The 26925-nt window shown below is 40.9% G+C and overlaps 1 protein-coding gene across 1 annotated transcript in view; it reads right to left on the bottom strand.

Annotated features, from left to right (window-relative positions):
• Positions 1-3284: 3284 nt before the first annotated feature.
• LOC122792438 (vomeronasal type-2 receptor 26-like) overlaps positions 3285-26925 on the bottom strand; it is a 192906-nt gene continuing 169265 nt past the window's right edge. Inside the window, exon 4 of the mRNA XM_044060225.1 lies at positions 3285-4177. Coding sequence (XP_043916160.1) covers positions 3285-4177 — 893 coding nt within the window. The remainder of the gene's footprint in view (positions 4178-26925) is intronic.

Raw genomic sequence — 26925 nt, 5'->3', positions numbered from 1 at the left:
AACAGTTGCAGTCCTCCATTCATTTGCCATGAAACCTGTTTTGAGGCTCCAGTTGAATAGCGATTCTACTGGGCCCAATCGGTCATGTTTTATGCCACTAAAGAAACGACATGGGAATGCAGTGCTTTTGGTCCTGGAGAACCCTTTTAGGACCTGTTACCTAGTGATACTTGGCATATATGCTGCGGTGGTGCAGCGGTAGTGTTGTCGCCTCACAGCAAGAGGTTCTCCCATTCAATTCTTGGCTGAAGTGCGAGGAGTGCCTTCTGTGTGGTGTCTGCATGTCCTCCCCGTGGTTGGGTGGTGTTTGAAAGACATGCATAAATGGGCGTGCCTTCATTGAAGGTTGGACATCGAGCTGGCACCTCGGCATTCATGAAAATCTACTGCCAATCATTAGCGGACTGGAGTTCTGCTGTGGCGACCCCTAAATGGGGAAAGCCGAAAGACAAACAACAACCTAGTGATAGTTGGTGGAGTTATGGTTGGGGGTATTTCTTGAGAGGAATCTAGTGATGAAAGCAGGATAAAATTGGAAGCTAACTTATCAGCTGGTAGATTCAGCTATATATTCCTGCTCAGTATAGGTGTTTCGATTTACAGTTAGTTTGGAGTGTTGTTTTGTATTAACTTTCAGGTTACAGACATAGCTGAAGAATGCCTTATGATTGTTCTTAGCCTGGGCCATTACTTTTGCCTCAAATTTGGCTTGGCTTTTTTAGACTTAATTAAGCTCTTAAATTGTTTATTAAATTTGATAAGTGAGTTCTTGCCTTCCTGGGCATTGCACTTCCTATTTTCGGAAATTATTTCTTCCTTTTGTTATACAAACTATTTATGCTGGGATTCTAGCAGGGTGGTGTGTTTTTTGAGATTGTCATGTGCTTATTTCAAGTAGGTACTACTGCTTCTATTCAGCTGTATACATGGTTTTACAGAGTTTATGCACTAAATGGAGTGCTGCAGTGCACAGATTTTAGTTTAAAAAAAGAAACAGAAAAGCGGCAAAAGTTTCAAGAATTTTTTCAGAGAAACTTAAGCTTACCGTTGAATAGCCGTGTAAAAACAGGGATGTTCAAATGTGTCAGCTGTAATTTCTGTAATTATTTGTACACTGGAATAGAACAAGTAAGGGTGAACAACATGCTGATCAAAATCAGAGACAGATTTACTTGCCAATCTAAGTTTGTTGTATATTTAGCTCTGTGCATGCCCTGTCAGTCATTTTATGTTGGTAGAACAACCAGAGAGCTTTACAAGAGAATATATGAGCACAAATATGCAATATCAGCTGGCAATGACAAAAATGGTTTAAACAAGCATAATATTTCATCCAAATGTAAAGTGGATTTTAAATTTATTGCATTAGATTATGTTGCAAGATATGACAATAAGTTTGATGCTGGGGAAGAATTAGGGTGGAAAGAATATTTATGGCGAGTTAAACTCAATGCCTGTTATGCACCAGGATTAAACAACAGAGAAGATCTTGTTATTTACCTAAACCACTAAAATATTTACTCACGTGACTAGGTATTATATAAATGCTTGGTGATGCTAAATGTATTCAGTATGAAGAAGTCTCAGGATTCGAGATGAATGCACTGACTGGATAATTGTTATTTTATTGTTTTTATTTTGTGACCATTACATAAATTCTACTGCGATGATGGTGCTGCGGTAGCGTTGTCGCCTCACAGTAAGACGTTGTCCTGATCAATTCTCAGCTAGAGCATCTTCTGTGTGCAGACATGCATGTATGGGCGTACCTTCGTTGAAGGTTGTGCGTCAGGGCCGGCAACTCGGCACGTAAAAATCTACTGCCAATCATTAGCGGACCAGAGTTCCGCTGTGGTGACCCCTAACCGGGAAAAGCCGAAAGACACAACAACATAAATTCTGGTTTATCCTATTCAGCTGTTTTTGGTTTTTCATGTTTTGGCTAAAACAGCTTCACCTTTGATGGAACAGATTTCCTTGCATGTCTATCTGAGTTTAGTGCTCAAAGTCATATGCACTTGTATGAAACATTACCAGGTCGTAGTTGTATTTGCCTGATGTGAAGAACTCAAGATCCCTGTTAAAATCATGGATTCTGCTTCCAGAAAGCTAACAACTCATTTATCCCTCCAATGGGGGTGAGAGTCATGCCCATTTGTTCATCAGACAGGGCTATCTGTTACCTGGCCAAGGTGAGAGTTGTATGGCCTATTCATTCCCTAGGGTAGAAAGAGCTGAGTGTGAGGGAGTGGGCCTGTTGTATCAATTGTACCAGTGGCCCCAGGCCTAACCCCTCTCTGTGTGGGCATCTAGTAGTTATGCTTGGTGCTGCTGCCCTAAGGAAGTCTCATGCATGCTTCCACACTCACACATGTGCATGCTTTGCTGTATTACATAGCCACACCAAACACAATAACTGCTTCAGTTGTTTTTTATTTATTTACTACATTTGTTGACCAGATTAGTCGCCTGATCCACTATGCATCCATTTCAGCCTTAGCCCAATAGTTACAGTAGAGAACTAAAAAGTTAACAAAGTGATTCAAAAAGCATTGGTTACAATATATGATTGAAGCACATTTCCATACTGACAAGATAATCTAAGGTAATTAATTCTAGTACAGACTATAGTAATTAGAGATTGAGAATAAACAGCACAGCTTTAGAATTCCTATTCACACATTTACACAGCAGTACAGTCAGTCAAGAATTATATCTGTGGATGTGGAGACACATCAGTACCGATGAAATATTGCAGAATGAGAGAATAACAGATAGCTGGATGAAGGTGACATAGGATAGCTGGATGTGGAGTAATTATGGACGGTGGGACATAAAGAGGAAAGATTATAGAGGTAGAATGAATTGTGCTACATAAGAGAAAGACATAATGGTATATGCATCATAAGGTAAGCCATTTTTATTTAGGGGAGCTTGAAGCTTTAGCAGGTATTCCAACATCTAAAGTGGGTAGATGGTTGTTACCTGAGCTTAGATTGTGGTATGGAGGAGAAGCATGCTATAGTTTTATGTATTTTATTATATGATATTATCTTATAGGGGTACTTTGCACTACTATGTATGGGCTAGTAATGCAGCAGGTCACCCCACCCTTCACCTCAGACAGGTGAACTGACATTGTCTACTCTCTCCTATTCTCCCCACACAGGTATTTCCAGCGCTCAGAACACTAATAGAACTTCGGTCATCTTGGTCATAGTCAGAGTTTATCCCTCTGAGCAACATGACCAAAAGAAGATACATTAATATTTAATGCTTTTAGACTACCTTCCTGTTAGAATTTGCCTTGTATTTAAATTGATATTTAGCAGCATAATAAAGCATTTGGGAAAAAAGATACATATCAGAAGTCCAGCACTTGAAGAAATGATGGCAAATACCTCCACAGCAACCATGTACTTACCTGAAGTACTCAGATAAGCTGGTATAAATGACAGCCAAACACTTATAAAAATAATCATGCTAAATGTGATATATTTAGCCTCATTAAACCTGTCAGGTAGATTCCGGGCCAAGAAGGCAACTATGAAGCTCACACTGGCTAGAAAGCCCAGATATCCCAGCATGCAGTAGAACATCATTACTGAGCCTTCATTGCATTGCACTATGATCTTCTCTGGAATGTTCTTGCTGTATTCCAGAAAGGGAGAAGAAGTAGCCAGCCACACTGCACATATAATAACCTGCAGCACTGAACAACAAAACATGATATAAAAAGGTGTTTTGGGGCCAACAAATATATTTAGTATGCTTCCTGGTCTGGTGGCATTAAAGGCAAGAACAACTATAACAGTTTTTGCTAATACAGAGGAGACAGAGATGGAAAATAATATACCAAAAGCAGCCTGACGTAAAACACAAGTCATATTTCTTGGATAACCAATAAACAGCAGGGCACTGAGAAAGCAAAACATTAGAGTCACAAGAAGTATGTAGCTCACATCACGGTTGTTGGCTTTGACAATCGGTGTATCATGATGAATTAGAAAAATGCACAACACTGCGACCACAGACAGACAGAAGAGTGCAGTTACAGTAGCCATGATGATACCCAAGTATCCATTATATGAAAGGAACTCAATGTCCTTTGGAATGCAGGCATCCCTTCTTGTATTAGTCCAGTAATCCTGTGGACACTTAATGCACTCACTGCTACCTAAGAGAAAGAAAGAAAAAATCTGACTATCATCATACATAAAAACAGAATATGCAGTAAGATATATTCAGATACATTTTACAACATTTTAGGGACTGTGAATTAGCTTTTCCTTAGCCAGAATTAGTTGCAATGACTAACACATCTCTCTGAAATTCTGAGGTGGTGCAGCAGAAGCATTGTTGCCTCACAGCAAGAGGTTTTCCTGTTCGATTCTCGGCTTGGAAGTGCCTTCTGTGTGGAGTCTGCATGTCCTCCCTGCGGTCGAGTGGGCATTCGAAAGACATGCATTGAATGGGTGTGCCTTCGTTGAAGGTTGGGTGTCAGGCTGGCAACTCGACACCATAAAAAAACAACTGCCAATCATTTGCGGACTGGAGTTCCGCTGTGGTGACCCCTAACCAGGAAAAGCCGAAAGACCAACAACAAGAGAGGAAAAAAGTGCATGAGAAAAGAAGGCAGTTAAACATGACTCATTTTCACTACAGTAGGAAGAAAGCAAAGATTACAGACCTCTGTCCTATTACTTTTTTCCCCAATGGTGCTGAAAATTATGGATTTATCACTGAAAGAATCATTTGTTTAATAACACATGCATAGCTGAATCAGGCACAAGGCTGCCTAGGAGCTGCCTAGAGCCCTGTGTTACTTGAGAATCCCCATAACAGCCATAAAAAGCATGGGGTAGATAGATTAAAAAAAAGACTATTTACATTTTTTTCACTTTCCACTGGTGTCTGCTCACTGCTCCTCACCCCCTTTATATAGTTCTAAAAGTCAGCTGCACATCCTTACATTTTTTCATAAGACATATCCCAGCACTCAGGTAAGGACTGTAGTGTCTGTGCAATATATCAGGGAATTGTTTGCATGTGAAAGACGGAAAAGGGTCCAGAGTGTAAAGTACAAACTTTATTCAAACGTGATGTCAAAATTTTCCCAAAGTATTGTGCACACACCACCGTCCCTGACCCTGACCGGATACCATGTAACATCTGTATCTCGTTGTCTATCAGTGGTCAGATGTTTTTACCTTCTAAACCTATGTTTTGTTTACTTGTCTTATTCCTTTGGTTGGCCATTCACGTGCTTGTACTTGATGAGTACAACTTCAGTAGTCTGGCTACTGGCCTTAACCTATGCTTCCATTTTTATTAACAATACTGGCATGTCATGGAGCAGATCTGCACCCAAAATGTGAGGATGTTGATTGTGATTTACACAGGAGACTCCCCACTAAGCCTTCCCATACTTCTACACAGAATGTCAGAATGACTCTAAATGTCATAATTTCAAAGATGGCCCAGCAGTTCCAGTGCAGAATGCATTGATGCTGCTGACAACAGAGCCAGATCCAGCACTAGTTGCCTAGAGCTCATTGGCCAGGAGGTGCCCATTGGGGGCTGCCACAACATTTAATTTTTTAATTAAACAATTAAACAAAAATTTTGCATTCCTTCTTTACGGACACAGCTTCCAGTCCTTGTCCTACAGCAACACACAGAACTAGACAAGAGCACACAACATGCATTGGAACTTTTGCTTTTCTCCACTTACATTACGTAAAGAACAGTGCTAACTTTTCCAGCAAGGTGTATTCCTACTCCAAGAGGTGATTATTGGAACTGAACAATGCAGGAGATTCCTCAGCAGGTAGTCTGTGTGTGTGTGTGTGTGTGTGTGTGTGTGTGTGTGTGTGTGTGTGTGTGTGTGTGTGTGTGTGTGTGTGTGTGTGTGTGTGTGTGTGTGTGTGTGTGTGTGTGCCTAATGACCTACTTAGAGATGGAAGGTTAGATAATTAATTTATTCAGACTCAAACCCTGTACTTTTGCTACAAGAAACAAGAGCCTTAATTATCTACACTAACTACCAGACAACTAACTTATTAATCAAAGTTGACGGAATGTGCTGAAATTAGTAATTTTGTGTTTTATTGGTTCAAACATTTTGTTTCGCTGCTTAATGGAAAAAAATCTTTACAACTACAGGGCTGCATTTTCAAGGAATGTGACTTTCAGTGCATTTTGAAGGAACACTGAGTGCATTTTGAAGGAATGTTGACGTTCAAGGGAAGAGAAGTTTACTGTTGCTCATGTTGTCTGTTTTCAATGTGAACTGTTTTGTTTAGCAAATGGCTGTCAGTGTTTGTTCTATAGCATTTCAAAGCAGTGTTAGTAACACAATTAGCATACTTGCCTTTGGTACAGAAGGCTGTGGGTTCTACTCCCACACAATATAGATGGATTGCTGGTATTGCACTACACTTGAAATGAGGGGAGTGTTGCACTCCTGAGAGTGTCATCCTTTGGATGGGATACTAAATTGAGGCCCCATCTGTGTGGTTTAATGGTAGGTGCTGTGAGATATTTTACATCCACCTGAGCTATTGAAAAGAGTAGGGGGACATTCCCCAATGCCCTTGCCAAATTTCCCTAGTAGTATAAATACCGCCAAGGGTCTCCCCTGAAAAGACACTAGTAGCCTAGTAGGGCTAACCTGGTCAACAAAAGTTATAAATTAAACCTGTATCTCTGCCTTTGTTTCAAAAGTAAGGAAAAATGTTACACTCACTGACAGTTTTGAGCAGTAGTTATGGTAACTGGGGGGGAGAAATACAAGTAATGGAACATCAGAATGGCTGTGGGGGTGAGTGGTCCAGTCTCCTGCCTAGGGCCCTATTTGACCATGATCTGGCTCTGGCTGACACATATAGCTGCTTGCCATCTTCAAAGATTTTTTCCTTAATTTAAAACAAAACAGAGATGACTTTCATGTGTTTAGAAGAAGTGGCAAGAGAGAGAGTGAGACAGACAGTGATAGATGACAAAGTTAGACTTTGAGTCCTAATTTTAATCTAGTTGTTCATAAATTCTTACTCTTGAAATGGCAGCCTTAATCACAATGTTAATGTTCTCCAGTCATGGCAGAGGATGCCTCTTGTCTCTCAATAACCACCATAGCTATCAACTTCTTTTCTGAAGATCTGGGGAAAATCTTAAAAATAATGGGGGGATAAAGGCACAAAATGATGGATAAGTTTTGAATACTACATTAATTGACTTAAAAAGTTAATAGAAACTTAGGTTTTGAATAAGTATTAATTTTCTGAACAATAAAAAATATGAATCTCAATTATATCACATTATTGACTAACTTGAATTCTCAGTGATATATTAGAAAGTCAAAGTCTTTCCAGAAAGACAGGGGAAAAATATGAGGCAAAAATCAGGGTAGTTGAAGAATATGATCACCACCTGAGACATTTAATGCTATTCCCTAAGTCTGAAGTTGTTGTTTGCTAAATACTTAGATTAAAGAAATCAGTGGTTTCTTCCATGCTATGAATGATGAAAGTTGTTGCTTTTATACAGTGTGGCTGATGTGGCAATCATTAGTCCACACTTCTGTTGTGTCCAAATGAAATATATATGTCAACACAGAATGAGGGGAATTCAATAAAGCCTACACAATTTTTTTTCATGTAGGCATCGCTCCACAATGCTTACATGGGCATGAACATTTTTAGATTCAGTAAGCAATGCTTAGGGGTGCTCACGCACACACAGACACGGAAATTTCTGTGGCATGCAAATGGCCTCATAAGCAGGTGAATCTCATGCAAATGAGGCAGGTAAAGAGATCCAACATGCAGAAAGGTATCTGTTCAGACACCGTGTTAGTGTCCATAGTGTACACAGAAAAATTCCATGTACAGAAGTCTAGACAGACAAAAGGGAGAGTAAAACTGTAGAAATCTGAACATAAATGCCCTGAAAATGTAAGACCACATACACATATAAGAAAAACTAATAATTTAGTCTGTATGTCAGAAAGATTAAAGGGAAAAGTTAAATTAATAATTTTTTTTAATTATCTCGGCATGTTAGTGCTACACACTGCAATGTGCAAACATGCTTAATAGAAAAATTAAAAAAAAGAAATAGGAAAAAAATAATTTTATAGTATGTGACAGAAATGTATGATAGAAGCTTTTGTGTGGTCCCTACAATGGTGCATTGCTGCTGTTGCTAAGGTGATAGGGCAATGAAGCATGTAGTTTCTAGGCTGTCAGCACTAAGTATACAAATAAGGTGGGTTATTGAATAGTAGAAAGGAGTAATCGTGTCCACATATCCCCTTCTTATAGGGTCTTACACCATGTTGATGTTTACACAGGAGGTGGATGATATCAGGGGGTGCATCCCCTTTCTTCTAAGCTCTTTTAAGCTTAGGTGCAAGTGTTTGCGTGGCATGCTGCCTAGCTGAGCATGTTCTCAAAACTGGATGTATTCCATTAGACATTTCAACCTTTGTATAAGCTATGCTGAGTGGCATGGCACTGTGCGCTGCATCGCACACTGAAATAGGGCCATTAAATGATGGCAATTATATTGTAGGCAGGTGGAATGCATCATAGTTAGCCAATCACACATTCTGCACCTACAGCAGAGCTGTAAAAAGTATGCATACCCCTACTTTGTGATTTTCCCCAATACTCTGGACCACTGGAGTACAGACCTGGGAATTTTAACTGAGATAATGCTAGGGGCTGCTGCAGGTCTGCTACATCTGTATCTGTTAGATGCTGAAGTTAATGCTGGTGCTGTTGACAATAGGCCTAGACAGAGAAGGAGAAGAGTGTTCAGCCCCAGGGTAACCTTTCAGGAGCTACATGAGCTGGAGATTGTAGAGCATTACAGGATGAACAGGGACATACTACAAGAACTCACTGAGCCCTGCCACCCTCAACTCAGACCCATAGCCAACAGAGGGGAACCCATCCCACTGGAAACAAAGGGTATGTGTAGCCCTTAGGATACTAGTTACAGGTACTTTCCAAAGACCAACTGGGGACACGATGGGGGCCTCACAGGTATCTGCATCTAACATACTCCACCATTTCCCGAATGCCATGCTACCACCTGCCAGTGAGCACATATCTTTTCCCCTCACTGCTGAGGTGAGGGCCAACAATATGCAACACTTCTGCCCATGTAGCACACTACCCTGAAGTACTGGATGCCATAGATTGCACTCATGTACACATCAAGGCACTACCCGGTGAAGAGGGTAGAATCTATGTCAACCGCAAGGGGTACCACTCTATCAACTAGCAGGTCATGAGCAATGACCAGGGGATTATCTTGAATGTGTGTGCTGGCAGCCCTGGCAGTTATCACGACTCCCATATCTGGCATGCATCACAGCTGTACCAGATACTTGCTAGGGGGGACATTCCATATGGCCTTTTACTGGGGGATGCTGTCTACGCCCTGGAACCATATGATGACATCCATCAGAAATACACACACACCCATGGAAGAATGCCATAATGATGCACAAACACAAACTAGAAACATCATAGAGCATGTATTTGGGTTTCTGAAGTCACAGTTCCAGTGCCTCACTATATCTGGTGGAGCCCTGTAGTACTGTCCAGCCACAAGTGCACATATGTTCACAGTATATGCTATGCTACATAATCTGATCCTGTGGAAACAGCTGCAGCAGGATCAGTAAAGCGAAGGGATATACAGCCTCCCACCAGTGCCTAGGTTACCACAGCCACACTCACAGGAGGACTCAGAAGGGTAACCCCCTGCTGATGTCAATGTAGGCAGATGTAGGAGTGCTAAGTACTCCCTGGCTTTGGCTAAGAAACAATGCACGGCACATTCACTGACAACATAGGAACTGACACCTTATTCTTACTCACATACATATATTAAACTTGATGCCAGGCAACCCACACAACCTGTACCTATCCATGTATTGGCTGTGTACTGCTTCCATCTCACAGAGCCAGCCTGAACTAGTGTTCTAGCAACTGCTGCATTAACAAGGTAAGTCTCTAACCTCCTCAGTACTTGTAAGGATTTGTATGATATGGTATGGTATGTATGGATCTGCTACATTTATGCAAGTAAAGATAGTGGGCTATTTGGACAGAAGTAACATCCACATGGGATACAGATATCCAGTCTACTATCATGTGTCCTTTAATAGTCATTAGGTCTCATGCATGGAATATTCACTACATCAGTCAAGGGAGATGTTAAACAGAGGGGTTACATGATATATGGACTACTGTGTATCCCAGCAGAACATGTGATGTTGTTCCCCCATCCCCATCACAGCAGTGTTCCCATATAACTACTGTGACAGTAACTCATCAATGGTATATCAGCAGTCCAGGCAATCTCAGGGCAGTAACACAGAAATTGATCATACATTGTATGTCTCACTGAATGCAGGAATAACAATGTACATACTGATGCTGTTGATTGTGTAATGAATGATTACTCTCTGTCTGGCAGCTTGCATGGCTCAGTGGACTAGGGAAGTTAGTACAGGTGATGGCGTTGATAGTTCTAATCTGGAAGTATCCACATCTTGTGGATGTAAGGTAGTATTACATTGTTTTATTAACAGACTGTCAGTCTGTGTGTGGTGTAATAGTATTAACCCCTGTCACATATTAATTTCATCAGACAGCTGAAGAATGCTATGGACAATCTGAGTGAAGTGCAGTACTGCAGACACAGGGACAGATGTCATTCTCTGTAACACACAAAATCCCGGACTGGAGTACAGGTAGGTGTGGTCTGGAGTCAGTTTATAAGTACTGACAATCCCACTGGGTATGCTCATACACTTAGTTACACAGAGCACAGTTCTGTTGCCCCTTGCCCAAAATGAACTGTTATGTATAGATATTTCTATACATACATGCATATATGTATACATATCTGTCTCTCAGTATCTCTCTGTACCATAGATAGTATGTCTATCTCTATGTGTATACAAATAGAGATATTTTTATATATACCTACATATAGCTATATATAAAAACATACATCTCAGTTCTCTCCCCATACTGTATATCTACGCAACACACACACACACACACACACACACATATATATATATATATGTATATATATATATATATGTATATATATATATATATATATATATATATATATATATATTTATATATATATATATATATATATATATATGAGTCTACTCTTTTGGTCGAATTACATTTGGTCAAAAATTATTTCAGGCAGTTCACTTCACCGAAAATGCATTTCACTGAAAACCCATTTAGTTGAAAATGCAATATAGCCCCTGCCCCACTGCAGTGCAACCCTGGAGTAAGAATATAAAGTTAGGGGGGTGGGGGGCACAGCCCCCCACATTGAGTAGTGTGAGGGGCATAGCCCCCCACATAATTGCAGTGTATTCAGTATGATATACTTGTGCACCCATTAAAAATACACTGAAACATATAACGTCAGTAAAAACTAGTTGCAAAATGTGGGGCTACACCCCCCACGCCCCCCCAACTTTATAGTCTCACTCCAGGGTCGCACTGCAGTGGGGCAGGGGCTATATTTCATTTTCGAACAAATGGAATTCGACCAAATGAGCTTTCAATCAAATGAGCTTTCAGTGAAGTGGGCTGCCTGAAATAATTTTCAACCAAATGTAGTTCGACCAAAATCAGTAGACCCATATATGTAGCGTACACACACAGTCACACTTCTATATACATAGGATCATAGGATCATAGGAAGTTACTAAGCTATTGGCCTTTAAGCCCTTACAAGCATAGTCAAGAATTTAGCCCATGTTCCAACAAGTCAGCACCCTATGCCACTGTCCAGCAGGGATACAGGTAGAATCCCAGGGGTGTATTTTCTGTTCCCCATCCAGTTATCCAGGTTGCGCTTAAAAAGGTTTAATGAGGTACTCTGCTTTACGTGGAGAGAGAATCTATTCCACAAAAGGGGGAGTCTCTGGGACACAAATCTGTCCTGCCAACATGTCCTATTGATGTCACAGACCAGGTTGAGGTCACAAGTGAGGGTTAATCAAGTGGAGCTTGACTTGCGGATATGCAGCAGTCCCATCAGAGTGGGGTCTGAGATTGCTTTGTATGTCAGACAGAGGTCAGCTCTGAGGAGTCTGTATGAAACTGAGTAGAGGGACAGGGCTTTTAGCCTATCTGTGTAAGGTAGATGTTTGAGGCCCTGGATTCTCCAGGTGAGGGACCTCTGTGGTCTCTCCAACTGCTGCATGTGTTTGTGAGATACATGCCGAAAGGAACATTGTACTCAATAATGAGTCTTATAAGGGAAGAATACAGGGATCACCACAAAAGGATAAATGGTGCTGAAAAAAACTTATAACCAAGTAGAAAGCACCACAGTCGAGCTGGATATAGGCAAACAGTTTATTCAGTTCCACACACCGAACACAAAGTGAAAAGACCCACACAACGCTGTAAAAGTACAAGTAACGTTTTCGTCATCAACTTCATCAGATAAATTTCACAATACCATAATTCCCTTTATATAGACACACTAATTACAAATGAACTAATTAAATCCAATTAATCAATTAATGTAAACAACAGGTTGTCATTAAAAACTGTCCTTATATGGTCATGTCAGTGTTATTTTAAAATCCATTTTACTTTTAGTTGATGAGAATCACTTTCATATATTAGAAAACACATCATATTCTTAAAATTGATTTTAAAACATTGTTTTAAAATGTCATGAATAACTTACATTAAAATAAAATTTATTTAAACTATAAAATTCATTTAAAAATACAAAAGATGTATAGAAAATAAATTTATATTGTAGTCTTTGGCTCCCTCATGTGGACCAAATCCCACATAACATCACAAGTCAAATAAAACTTTATATAATTTATGTTCTTGATAATAGCAGCTTTTTCTATAGATTTAAAGCTTGGCTGATCTCAATTTTAAAACTGGAGCTAAGGATATCATGCCATTAAGACCCGGAGGTCTATTAGCTTCTAGTGATAGCTGCCAGTATAGTTCCCTATATTCAACTAGTGTCTCCCACATACCTCCCCTGGGATCCACATGAACTACTTCCAACACAAAAAATTGAAATACTGATGTTTTACATACCATGCTACGTTTGTAATGTGCATTATTTTCACATTTATTTCTAATATCATACATATGCTCGTATATTCTTTGTTTTAATTTTCTTTCACTTTTACCCACATAGTACGACTCGCATTCTTTACACATAGCTAGGTATATTATGCCTTTTGTATTACAGTTAACATAAGTATCCAAACTTAATTTCCTTTTCCTTGCTTGTAAAAAAATGGAATCTCCAGTTTTTAAATATGAAAAATAGTTACAACAACCACATTTATATAGACCTTTTCTAGTTCTTGTTGTTTTGTCATAGTTATTATTATGGGTGCCTTTGTCCAGCATGTTCTTAATAGTGTTCCCTCTACGATATATATACGTTAATGTTTTTTCAAAAATATGTTTTAAATCTGATATCTTAGAAAAATTATTCCATTCTCTATTCATAACCTTTCTTACTACACTTGACTGTCCATCATAATTCATAACAACTCCCATATTATGCTCCTTATCAGAATTATCTTCTGGGGTGTCCCCTGTTTCTATATAAGGAGATGTTTTTCCTATAATGGGAGCAAATCTGCCCTTTCTTTCTATCAGTACTTCATTCAATAATGTTTCAAATAAATTACTAGGATATCCCCTATTCATAAATAATTCCTTTAATTTAATACATTCATCTGTAAAAACTTAATCTACTGAAGTCATTCTACTCATCTGAACCAACTGGCCTTTCAACACTCCCTTCTTCTGATAGAAAGGATGTGAACTAGTGAAGTGTAGGTAAGAATTAGAGAATGTTTCTTTTCTGTGTATTTTAGATACAAAATGTCCATTGTCTTTCTTGATATTGACATCTAAATATATTAGTTCCTGTGTGTCATATTTGTGGGTGAAATTCAAAAAATTAGTTGTTCCATTCAAATATTCAACAAATTTCATGAAATTGTCTAGATTTCCTGTCCACAAAAAACATAAATCATCCAGAAACCTTCCTTACAAGGTCCAATACTCACTAAAAGGAGAAGTCAGGAGAAAATTGTTCTCCCAATAGGCCATAATGATGTTAGCATAAGTGGGGGCACAATGTGCCCCCATGGCCACTCCTTTCTCTTGCTTGAAGTACTCTCCTTGAAAAAAAATGAAATTATATTTCAACACTATATCCATCAAGGTCAATATTGTTCTGAACTCACTTGAGGTAATCTCTTTAAAACCAATTAACATCTCCTCAAACCATTCCATACCAATGTCATGTGGTATGCTAGTGAATAGGTCCACTACATCTAAAGTGCCAAAGGCCAACTTATCACTATATAAAGAGGGATTTAATCTCCTAAGGAAGTCCCATGAATCTTGTAATATGTTAGGGTTGTTCAACACCAACCCCTTCACCTTTGTATCTATATGCTTAGCTAGAGGTGCAGTCACTGAACCGTTAGCCGAAACGATGGCTCTAAGTGGTGGATCATTACTATTTTTGTGCACCTTGGGAATTCCAAATATAGAAGGGACTTTTGGTTTTTCAACAAGCAAATATTTATGTTTGCATATCTATAGATCCTTCAATTAATAAGTCATATAATACTAAATGTATTTACCTATATGCAATGCTGATTTCATTAATTGATGTTCTAGAATATTTTTCAGTGTCACTCAAAATCTCCATCATTTTACCTTCATATTGGATACAATCCATAAATACTACACCCCCACCCTTGTCCGGTTTCATCACCCTTAAATTTTTGTTGTTTAATAAAGCATTTAAAACATCCTGCTCAGAAGATGTTAAGTTAGGGTGTACAAATTGTTTTTTCAAACTAGTCCTTAATTCATTTTCAAGTTTTAGTTCAAAATTCCTCAGTTGGGGGTGCAGTGGTGGATTGAATGTACTACTACGTACCAAGCTATTTTCTTTGGATTTAGTTACCTTTCCATTGAATAAAAGTTCCACATTTTTCTTTCTTTCTTAAGAATAATTTCACATCAATTAACAGTTTAAAAATATTAGTTCTTTGCCTGGGTATAAAACCAAATCCTTTTGATAACAATTCAAACAAAGTTTTGTTGACAGTAACATTACTATAATTATATATACTAAAATCCTGACATGTCCATCTATTTCCATCCTGTTTAATGTAATTTACTAATTCCATCCCTTTTCGTTCCTCCCCTGGGGTCTCCAACCCCTCCCCCTGTAGTTTTTTGTATTATATACTACCGGTTCTTAGTCCATAAGTCTTTCTGACCTCCTGAGCGGAGGAAATTCAGAAAAACTAGAATCATTTTCAATGGGGTACACCTCCATATGTGTTGTTCCTTCCTGAAATCCATTTTCACTATAACCATTCCATCTTCTAGTCCAAGACTTTGGCTTGGGGTAGTGGGTTTTGTTCTCATATTCTTTAGTGTCTCTCTGAATCTTTCCTAATTTCCTTTTCTGTACCTCCAAACATTTTGATTCCAAATTTTTAATCAATTTGTTATACTTAGCCCTCTCTTCCTCTACCTTGAACAATAGATCATTTGTAACGCCATGATTTATTTTATCAATTTTATCATATAATTTCTCCATTTCACGTGTGTTATTTTTAATTATAGCTCTCATTATTTCAAAACCACACTGATCAAATGCATTCAGTAAATCCTCACAAAATTCAGTCCCTTCAACAACATTGTTCGGGTATTTACAAACCCTTAAGCCTTTTGGTACAATTCTTAAATCTAAACAGTGTTTTAAATAGGCATTGTCCATTTCCATAATTTTATATTTATATAAGTAAATTTCCAAGTCATTAAGCATATTGGTAAAACTACCATTGTTGATAGAATTTAAATGCTTATTGGCAAAGTCAAATTTAACATTCATGATATCAGAAAGATGACCGCCAGTACCTGTAACATCTCCACGTAAAATAGGTTCTATTCCAGAACAAGTCCGTTTATTGTTGCCCCTCATAACTTCAGGCATAGGATTTTCTCCTTCATTAATCAATGTAATGCCAAAAGGAACATTGTACTCAATAATGAGTCTTATAAGGGAAGAATACAGGGATGTTATGACCACCTCATCCCTGGATGAGATACCCTTACTAATGAGGTGGGCCATATAGAAAGCTTTCCATACAACGGAGGCAATATGGTGGTCAAAAGTCAGTTTGCTAACAATCTGGGTGCCCAAGTCCCTCACAACTGATTGAATGCTTAGTACCTTATTATCAATGTCTTAATTTGTGGGGACATCATTCAGTTTGAGGCCATGTTTCTAGCACCAGTTATTTGTTTGGGTGAGACCCTCTTGAAGGATGTCCACATCAATAGGGGAATTGATGACAGCACCCAGCTTGCAGTCATCTGCAAACTTGGTTAGCTGTAGCCCACTAGATTTGGCCTGCACCTCTGAGAAGTATATCCCAAACAGCAGAGGCTTTAAGACTGATCCTTGGGGTGCACCTCTTGTTACAAGTCTATTACTTGAGGTGGCTTCCCCTAGTTTGACTAGGTGGGTTGTTTCAGTGAGCCAGTTTGCTACCCATCTGGTAACATATGGATTGATGCCTATTTGAGAGAGTTTATCTATTATACCTGAGTGGGGAATAGTATCGAAGGCTTTGGCCAGGTCAAAGTAGGTGGTGTGCACCTTCTTCCTGTCATCTATGGCCTTGGTGACTGTCTCAAAGAAGTCAACCAGATTTAACAGGCATGACCTCCCCTTGACAAAACCAAACTGTGTGGAATCAAGTGTCTGGAGGTTGCCAATGTCCTTGTTAATGAAGTCCATGATAATCCGCTCCATGGCATTGCAGATCAGGCTAGTTAGGCTGATGAATATGTAATTTCCTGGATTAGTGGACAATCCACCTTTGTGCAAAGGGATGACAGTGGCTGTCCTCCACTCAGCTGGGATGAAGCCAGTACTCAAGCTTTGGTTGAATAGGGTGCCTAATGGTGCTGCAAGTTCCTGCCTGAGTTCATGTAGGATGCAGCCTGGGATGTTATCGGGTCCCATGGAAGCTGTATTTTTTGCCTTTGAGAGGACAATGATGACTTGCTCCCTAGAGATAAGGGGAGGGGGCAGGTACTGGGGATGTCCTGTTTTACTGATGGGGGGGACAGAGGAGTGAAGTTTTACTGAACATGTCTGCCAGCAGGTTGGATATATCTACAGAATTTGTGTATGTGGTATCCTTGACTACCAGTTCTGAGCAGATCTTGGTGCTTCCTTTGAGGTTGCGGACATATGTAAAGAAGGTCTTATGATTGCCTTTAGTAGATGTGTACAGTTTGGACTCTTTTCCACTAGTGCTCTTATTTGCTTGTTCAGGCTAAGGATATATTGCTTCCGATTAGGCACCTGCTCCTTCTTGGTCCTGGATAGCAATTTTTTCCTTTTATTATAGAGTTTATTTATTGTAGATTTCCACCAGACAGGTTTACTCTTCCTTGAGGAGGACAATTTTGTCCTGTCTGGTATTCCTGGTTCCATGCAGCTATATAAATGCTCATATAGTACTTTGATGTAGGTTTGGACATATGTGTCAGTTTCTATGGAGGGGGAGGGGGCTATGAAGTTGTTTATACCTTCCCTCAGGAGGTTGTAATCAGCTTTGGAGAAGTTTTTTTGTTTGACCCTAGTTGGTAGGAGGAGGGGTTCGTGGGAAATGATGACTTTGAAAGTGATTGCTTTTTGGTCAGATCTTACCAGGGATGATCATACTGTAGGGATACTGCAGTGGTTACTCATGTTGGTTAATACCAAGTTCAAGATATTTTCACCTCTTGTGGGGGTGTCAACCAAATGGTCTAAGGCATTTGCATTGACAAAATCAAGGAATCTCTGGGTATTTGCGTTTTGGCATGAGTATTTTGTCCAATCTATGGTCTGATAGTTAAAGTCACCCAAGATCAGGGTAAAGGGTTGAATGTTGATAGATTTGAAGAGGTCCAGATATACAGCCATGTTATATATTTAAATATGTATGTGGATCTGTATTGTCCTACATACCCTGATAATGGTGAGTAAAGCTTCACTATCACACATCTATAATGTTGCTCAAAGGATCCAAAGTAAGGGCTCAACAGTACATAATGCACTTACCTACAGTCTCCTGTGCCTGCTGGATGTCACCACACATACATCAACAGGTGAGCAGGTGGTGTAATGTATAATGTTGTCTACACACACATGGACAGAGCACATTGATCTTGCCTACAGGCTTGCCCATCCAAATGCAAACAGCCACATATGGCCAAATTAGTAACTATAACCACATAGCTAGGCTAAATAACAGTTATCTGACTGCTAAGCTACAAGATGCAGATGACAGTACAAAGCAATATCACTCTGCATGCCACAGATACAAGCAACACAACACAAGCCTAGTTTGTGTAATCCACAAGTAGTTTGCCTGCAGTCATGTCTCAAACAGATATCAGCTATGGAGCATGTGATAAGTACTATGATCTATACTGTGTAAGAGTAGTTAGGTAGGGACTCTAATCTCACTGCAGGCCACTTGGTGTGTGTGTGGGTTTGCATGTACTCCCTGCAAAACAACTCAGACTCCCTCATTGACTAAAACTGCAACAGTTCTGCACTTTTTGGACCTGTAAGTTACTGCCGTTTTCCAAACTGCGCTCTTCTACAAGGCCTAATGATGTCATCAACCTTAAGACTACCAGCTGCCATGGTAATGTCAGACTTAAGCCATGGCACATGCAATAAAGACAGTGATCTATAGTGTGTAAGACTAGAGAGGTAGTGGTTCTAATCTCACCCCAGGTCACTCAGTATGTGTGTGTGTGTATGTGTGTGTGTGTGTGTGTGTGTGTGTGTGTGTGTGTAACTCTGTATGACATAAATATGATCACCTAAGTAATCTTAGAAAGAGATAGGGCTTTGCAGTATTTTGGTTGCAGCAAGTGATGTGGGCCTCCAAATGCCTGACCACAACTAGGCCTGTTGATGTCATCAAGCATGAGATGTCCTAAAGAGATAGTAATAACAGACTTGAGGTGTAGTGTGTGGTCATGTAGTGTGATCTGTAGTGTGTACCATTAGATAGGTAAGTGCTCTAATCTACATACAGTCACCTTGCAGTGTGTGTGTGCTGGACTGAGTCCTGTAAACAGTAAGTGGAAGTGGTGCTATCCTCAGTGTAGCCAGGTTTGTGTGTGTTGCTGTTACAGCATTTTGCATCAGTTTATGGAATAATAGGATCTTTGAACTTTAGTAGCATAATAGCCCTACAGCCCTCACAATCATAGCCAAGTTTATACCCTTATTTACATGATCAGTACATACTGCTCCTATCCACAAGGGACACAGGCAGAAGCCCTGTGGTGAAATGATGGTCACCCAGCCAGTCATACAGATGGCATCTGATGATGTCCACTGAGGTGCTCTGTTTGCCATCAGCATCTATTACTAATGGCACATACCAGGTTAATGTCCTTAGCATGAGTAAGCCATGTACCATGCCACCTATAGATATGCACCATTTCCAATCAAGCAGGGTCAGACATTGCCCTGTATGCAAGGCAGAGATCACCTCTGAGTAGTCTATATGTCACAGGCTACAATGACTACTGATTTCAGATGAAGGCCATTGAACAGATACTGAAGATGTGAAATTCCCTTGTGAGGGACCAGTGTGTTGTGTGCAATTGCCAGTAGTGCTTGGAAAAGTACAGTACCAAATGGCCATTGCACTAAAATATTGGCATGCTGAGGGAAGAGTACATGGAGGTTATGGGCATGTCAGTTTCAGGTGACTGTGCCCTCAGTTATGACATATGATTCCCATCTTACCATTGAGGAGATGTGGTGATCTCAGGTACATTAGGTGTAAACCTGTGTGGCCAGACCTGTGTGCCCAGGTCTAACACCCCTGAGAATGTACATTACATGTTGTGACTAATGTGCTACTTACCAGGAACATAGGTGTTACAGATGGAAATGATACTACATATATATATTTGCATATAGCTTATGGCCAGTAGTATGTCTACAGGCATTTGTTCAATACCTTCTTGTAGGATATTGACATAAGTCTATAACCACTCACAGTTTGCAGGTATCAGACAACATTTTCAGCCACAGACAGTCAGTATTCCCTTGTATCATGGTTAAATGGATCCCATGCAGTAGAGGACCCAAGACCGAGCCCTCTGCTGCTTACAGATCAGCTATTAGAGGTGGATTTCCCTATTTTGAGTATGTGTGCCATCAATGAGCCACTTAGTGACCCCTATAACAATATTACCATGGATACCTAAGTAGGTTATTTTGTCAATGATGCCTGAGTGGGGGATAGAGTCACACAGCTTGGCTACATCCAGGGGGTTGTATACCCTGATGTCCCCTCACCCAGGTCCTTGGTCACTGTCTCGGACATGTCCACCATGTTTAACAGCCATGATCCCCCTGTCAAACATCCAAACTGTGTACAATCAACTGTTTGCAGATCACATATACATTTGCTGATCAGCTCCATGATGATTTGCCCCATGGGCATGCAGATATGGCTTCTCAGGAAAATAGGTCTATAGTTCCGGTGGTTGTTGGATACACCACCTCTGTGCAAGGGGATAACAGTTGCCATTGTCTAGTCAGCTGGGATGCAGCTAGTGGTTACAGTATGATTGCAAGGAATCCCCAATAATGTTATTAGTCCTTGGTGGATCCCATGTAGGATGCTGCCTGGGAGGGTATCGTGTCCAATAGATGCTGTGTATTCCCCATAGAGAGGACAGTTATGACCTGCTCTGTAGATATGGAAGGTATAGGACAGGTTGTATGATTGCCATGTGGCATAGGTGGTGGGGAGTGGGGGACAGGGGAGTGAAGTTGACACAGAACCTGTGAGACAACAGGTTAACTATGTGTACAGACCCAGTATATGTGGAATCATTATGTATGATGACTTCACTGTCAATCTGGGCCTGTCAGCTAAGGTTGCACATGTAACTACACTGTGCGTTGTGGTTCTGCTTTGTGGAGGGGGCTGATTTTGTCACATGCTGTTTCTACATGATGTCACATAAACAATATGTGCTTGTTTTAGCTGAGGAGGTTGTGCCTCCATTTTAGGGGGCACCCTCATCCAAACTGTCACACAGCACTGTCCACCTCTTATTGTACAGCCTGCTAATGGCAACTGTCCACCACGTACATTTGCTGTGCCATGGGATGCTCATGTTCCTCCTGTCAGGTACAGCTGAATCTATGCAGTTGTACTGCTGTTTACATAATGCATGGGTGTAGAGCTCTGCATACTTCCTATCCCATCTGAGGGGGGAGGAGCAATCACACTCTGTAAACCATCCCATGGGGGGTAATACATTGCTTTGTTGAAGTATATTTCTGCATTTTCTGCAAGAGGGGTTAGGTCTGATAGTTTTAATGAGACTAATCTGTGTTCAGATCTCACCAGGGAGGACATTACAGTGGTGGGCTGCAGTGGCCACCCATATTGGGAAATACATGAAGCACTATATCACCTCCCCTTGTGGGAATGTCATGCCACTGATCCACTGCATTGTAGTTAAGGATGTGGACTAACATTTGAGCAAGTGAGCTTCAACATAACTAATCAACACAGTTGGTGGTTACTTAATGTCACCCCAAACTATGGTGTACTGATATATCTTGCTAGGCACACATACATTAAAATAAGTACAATGGGTGTCTGGATTCATAGAGCTTCCCCTGTAACTGGCAATGGATTGATTAGGTGCCCTTCCAGCAGTGAATAGCACCTGCAGTGTCTCCAGGAAAGCATAGCGTTTCACTAAATCTGGATGCGTATCTATCCTTAATGAATATGTATACACCACCTGCATTACCTTGCATACTGTCAGTTTGAGGTCTGAACATGTGGAAGGATGTGTAGTCTGGTATGGCTGTGGTGCTGTCCACTGCTGTGAACCAGGTGTCTTTGACTACACAAATGCCTGCATATTCCAAGGTGGGGACACCTTCCACAGAGTGGGGTTTAGTGTTGCCATTCCCAGTGTGTAGCAGCATAACCATGATGTTGTAGGAAGATGGCATTCTCATTGGAAAGTCTTCCCTCCAGATAGTGCCTATATGATACACTGTGTGGGTGTAATCAGCCTTGGCCAGTACTCAAAATTCCAGGGGTGAGAGATGAAAACCATCTTTGGCAAAGCACTGATGTCTGTTGATCAAGTCATCCCAGGCAGACATGTAGTGGATCCCCTTACAATGACACCACACATTAAGGCAATTATTGAAGTCCCTCATTTTCTGTGTGTATTGAGCCATTATCCTAGGTGAGGGTCAAATGCAGCTGAAAGCAATGGGTATACCCGCAAGAGACACAGAGTGTGTAAGCTTAGTCACGTGTCTGCATGCAGTAGAGTGATGTATGTCCCTGGTCATACACACCTGCAGGAAATATGATGTCATCATTATGTCACCTGATATTTTTGAGTTGCAGCAATGTGTGGTATGGAATATCATGTCAACCCACAGATAGATAACTGTAAGATTTCCCATATGTTGACTGATGACACAGACATCAATGTGTCTCAAGATGTACTCATCTATGAATAATAGGTTTGCTTTTGTGTTGTGCCTCAGGTGTGTGACCGGTAAGACAGTGGTGCATGCACTATTGTGTATACTTGGCTTTCCAGAGGTAGGATTTCCTGAGGTGTCTGTTGTTTGGGAATGTGTCTGGTAAGGAGCTGCACACATGCAAGTGTGTGTGATGTGGGTGGTGCACGGGGTGAACTGTGCATGTTGGAAAAATGCTCATTGTCATATGTACTGACTGCTGTGTGAGACACCATGCAATCAAGGGTTGAAGTACAGTCACATCTGTCACACATTGTGTTTGTGTGGTACAGGAGTAGAGGAGTGGGGCACGTTCCCACATCTCATCAGCAGTCACTGATAGTGCCATTAACAATACAGTCATACTTGTGTGTACATCACAGCATGCCATCATTAGGCAGTGTGACGACAGATTGTGAAATGTAAGCTATCACCTTTATGTAGGTCCTCTAAGGTAACACAGCACCCAACAGTGTGCCATACAATGCTTTGCCAGCAATGTGGACCTTGGATTGACCATAATCCTGTCATTAGGCATGGTCTCAATACCATACCTATAAATGTGACACGGTGCAAGTCCTGCAAAGATAGGGCCATGCTGCCACACCCTTGGGATTGACAGCCTGAAACATGGTGTTTGTAGGCATGCCTTGCAGTGAAGATGTGGGTGCCTGTGCATGCACAGTGGACATGTTCAACCTTGCTGACATTACATTGGCCTTGTAAGTGTTCAGTGCCTGTCAAGCAACCACACAACAAACTGGTTGGTGTGTGACATGATGTGGGAACACAGCCCTGTGTTCTGGGTACATAACTGTACAATATGACATACCTAGGACTTGTGGCAGGTGGACATACTTTGGCCAAAAGTGGCCAGTCCTCTGCAGTAGGCCTCACAGTCATGTCATGCAGATATCCACTACTAATCTGTTGAAGGACAGGATGCATGAAGTGCTGTGAAATTGTCACCTAAAATGGATCACAGCCACTGCGCTGCTTGTTTCAGCAAGCCTGGGCATCTATGTCACTAGACATTGCATATTATATTGTGATGCTGCAGCTTTGCTCCTAATCACATTATAGTCAGTTCCCTAGGTATGTACCACCAACCCTGGTACAGAAGGCATAATACATGCAAAAGCCAACTAATTGTTAAAATCATTAATCAAGGCATCTACCTGGAGTAGGGTATGTGAAACTTACAGAGACTTTCATGATGTGGGACAATCATGTGGATGAACAAACAGGCTGTGTCCTGCTACTCATCATAAGCTATGTAGTAACATTTTGCGTGTGATGACAGAAAATGTCTTAGAGCATGGTATCCCATGACAGAGTGGTTGTGGTGAGAACAGCAGTAGTAGTAGCCAGGCACCAGGAATTCAGGGGAGTCCCCTGCTTTCTGCATTCTTCACCAGGTAATTGTGCCCGTGCAGTACACACCACTTGAATAGTGTCCAACTGTAGAATACCTATGTAAAAACTCCCACCTTGCCTTCACAGAGTATACATAGTATGCTTCCCTCCATTGTTTGTGCTCTGTACAGACACCTTTTATGACTCTTTTCTTGGAACATGATGGAAGCAACTTCAATACTTAGTTGCACACAGGACAACTAGCATGCAGTGCCAAGCAGTGTCCACAGATCTCTCAGTCATCTATGTAAAGCCATGAAAGAAGTTAGCATGGATACGACCAGTAACAATGTCATACACCTACTGACACTGCACCAAACACAGTTTGCATTGCTCAAGGGCAGATCATGCCTACTTACCCTAACTGGTGGACCTCATTGAGTTTTACATTATGCAATTGATGATAGGAATATGACTCAATCCACCTACCATGGCCTGACAAGTTATTTGACAATATTAGGCCAACAGGCCTTGCTGGAAACTGTGTAGGTTGTTTACAGAGTGGTATGTCAGCTGATGGCTAGCCAAGTATCTGATAGTCATAATCTGGGAAGATAGCACTGGGTAGACCTATGCTACAATGACAACAGTCACCAGTGGACTTCCCTCAGACATCATTAATAGCGTACCCCTTGTATCCATTCCCTTCTCTGCAGACAAAGCCATGGTCAGTGACCTCTGACTGACTACATTAGCAGGTGATTACATATTAGGAGCTGTCACTGAATCCCACACAGACCCAACAGTTATCCAGGATGTCCTGGGACATACACTTAGTTGCTGTCAGAGTCACTGACAAATTGTAAATGCAAAGGACTGCACAATACTATCTTACTGGAAGTCATCCACCCCTGGAAAATATAGTAGTGTCCACACATCACACACAGTTGAGCTATTATGCATGGACTTATGGACACAGAGAGTAATGCAGCCTTTGAATTTCACTGGTCGGTAAGATGTGGGAATCCATTCAATTTTGTACAACCTATACAGAAAGGTATATTTCAGACTGTCATTGTCATAATGTATTTGGCACTCATCACACCTACAACTGAGTGCAATGACATCTTTGCTATGTCAGCACACATGCATATCTTACAACTGTAGCAGACACATAGGTTTCATGGTAAACCAATACACATTGCAGATAACATGTCTGATTCAGTCCATGTCAAAAGTGCACATGTGTAATCTGTCTCCTACATGCTTTGGAGGGGATGTGTATGACTGCCATACAGCAAGGTGTCAGATCCCATTGTGTGACTCTTGTTTATCCAAGGCAGAACTAATGCATGTATTACCTGTTCTGTACACCTACACCATCACTGTGGTATACATAGTACATGCTGGAGACAGGTATGTAACACAGACACTAAACCCTATATGTAACAGGCTACCCATGCATGTGAAGCACACATTTGCTGTAATGCACATCATGTGCAAGTCACACAGTGGGATGCAGAACAAGACAATCATAACTGGAGTAGGACAAATGTCTGTAATGGACACAGGAAATCTGTAGATGGGTTATCTCCATCACCACAGCTTGTAGATGTGTTAGCTCCAGAAACCCTGGTGACACTGATCAAAAATAGCAGACCATGTCATAGATGAGGGATCTATGAGTAGGCTGTGTGATGTCATTGTCCTTGTTAGCCTGTTATACACATATAACCCTGTGGAGCCATGCATCTATACTGCTGTACCTTTCTTGAGACATATGTCTTCTGTGCTGTGATGTCTATGGGTTTATTGCCACTGTGTATCTATAGCTGTCCCCACAGACTCCTGAAATTGAACCATAAACAGGTCCATGACACACCTTTCATTGTGTAAGTATACAGCCATTACAACATCATACAACATAAGGTACACAAAATTATGTGGCTTATTCATTACAAATGTCAGCATACAGTATCTGTCAGTGACCAGTACAAGTGGCATGGCAAAGCAACACTGCATTACACAATTACATATTAATTCATAAAAATTCACCTTGTGCATAAGACACATAGCTTCATTTCCCTGCATCGATGACAAGAATGACAGGGATGTGGCACAGGTACCATCACTTGCACAGGGTGTTGTGTGGGGGTGCAGGAGGCCTAGGCTGACCAAATAGGTTGAAAGCATGTGTATGAGTCAGGAAGGGAAGCAGGCAAGATGGACCATGGAAATGTGCCATGTGTGTCTGGTATGTGAGTGTGTGCATGAACACAGTCAAGCTCAGTGTTAGCCCTACATGTGTGTATGTTGAACAGCTGTGAATCATGCATGGTAGAGCTGACAATTCACCATCTCTACCCCTGAATATGGGAAATGGCTCTGCCAGGAGTTGCACTGGCACCTCCATGCCCAAGGTCAGAAGTGGTGCTAGTACCTGATGGCTGGACCATGTCCTCCACAAGAATGACTAGGACCATAAGACCATGGCCTGCCATGTCTCAGTATGGACAGCACACTTCCCTCTGGAGCACTGGATATACTGCCACTATAGGAGTGTGCTGAGCATGGCCACATGGACTTTCAGCAGATGTAGTTGCTGACCTACGTCCACAGGTCAAACCAGATGTTCCATCACAAACAATATGCATTCCAAGACAGATATTCTGTGATCTCTCTTAGACCACTTTCTTTCCACTGCATCAGTGAACTGATCCAGGATATCACCAATGTGGTGGAGGCAGCCACGGATGTCAGACTGTGCTGCATCCATAACCCTGAGGATTCGTCTGGAGTTCCTTTCGGAACATGCCTGTGCCTCCATGACAGACTGAAACATATGCTGAATGACCTGTGATGAGACACCTGCAACAA

This window comes from Protopterus annectens, chromosome 1.part2, assembly GCF_019279795.1.
Source record: "Protopterus annectens isolate FY-2018-M chromosome 1.part2, PAN1.0, whole genome shotgun sequence".
In the NCBI taxonomy this organism is placed as follows: domain Eukaryota; kingdom Metazoa; phylum Chordata; order Ceratodontiformes; family Protopteridae; genus Protopterus; species Protopterus annectens.
Note: the sequence above shows the minus strand (reverse complement) of the source record. Positions and strands in the feature narration are given on the sequence as shown.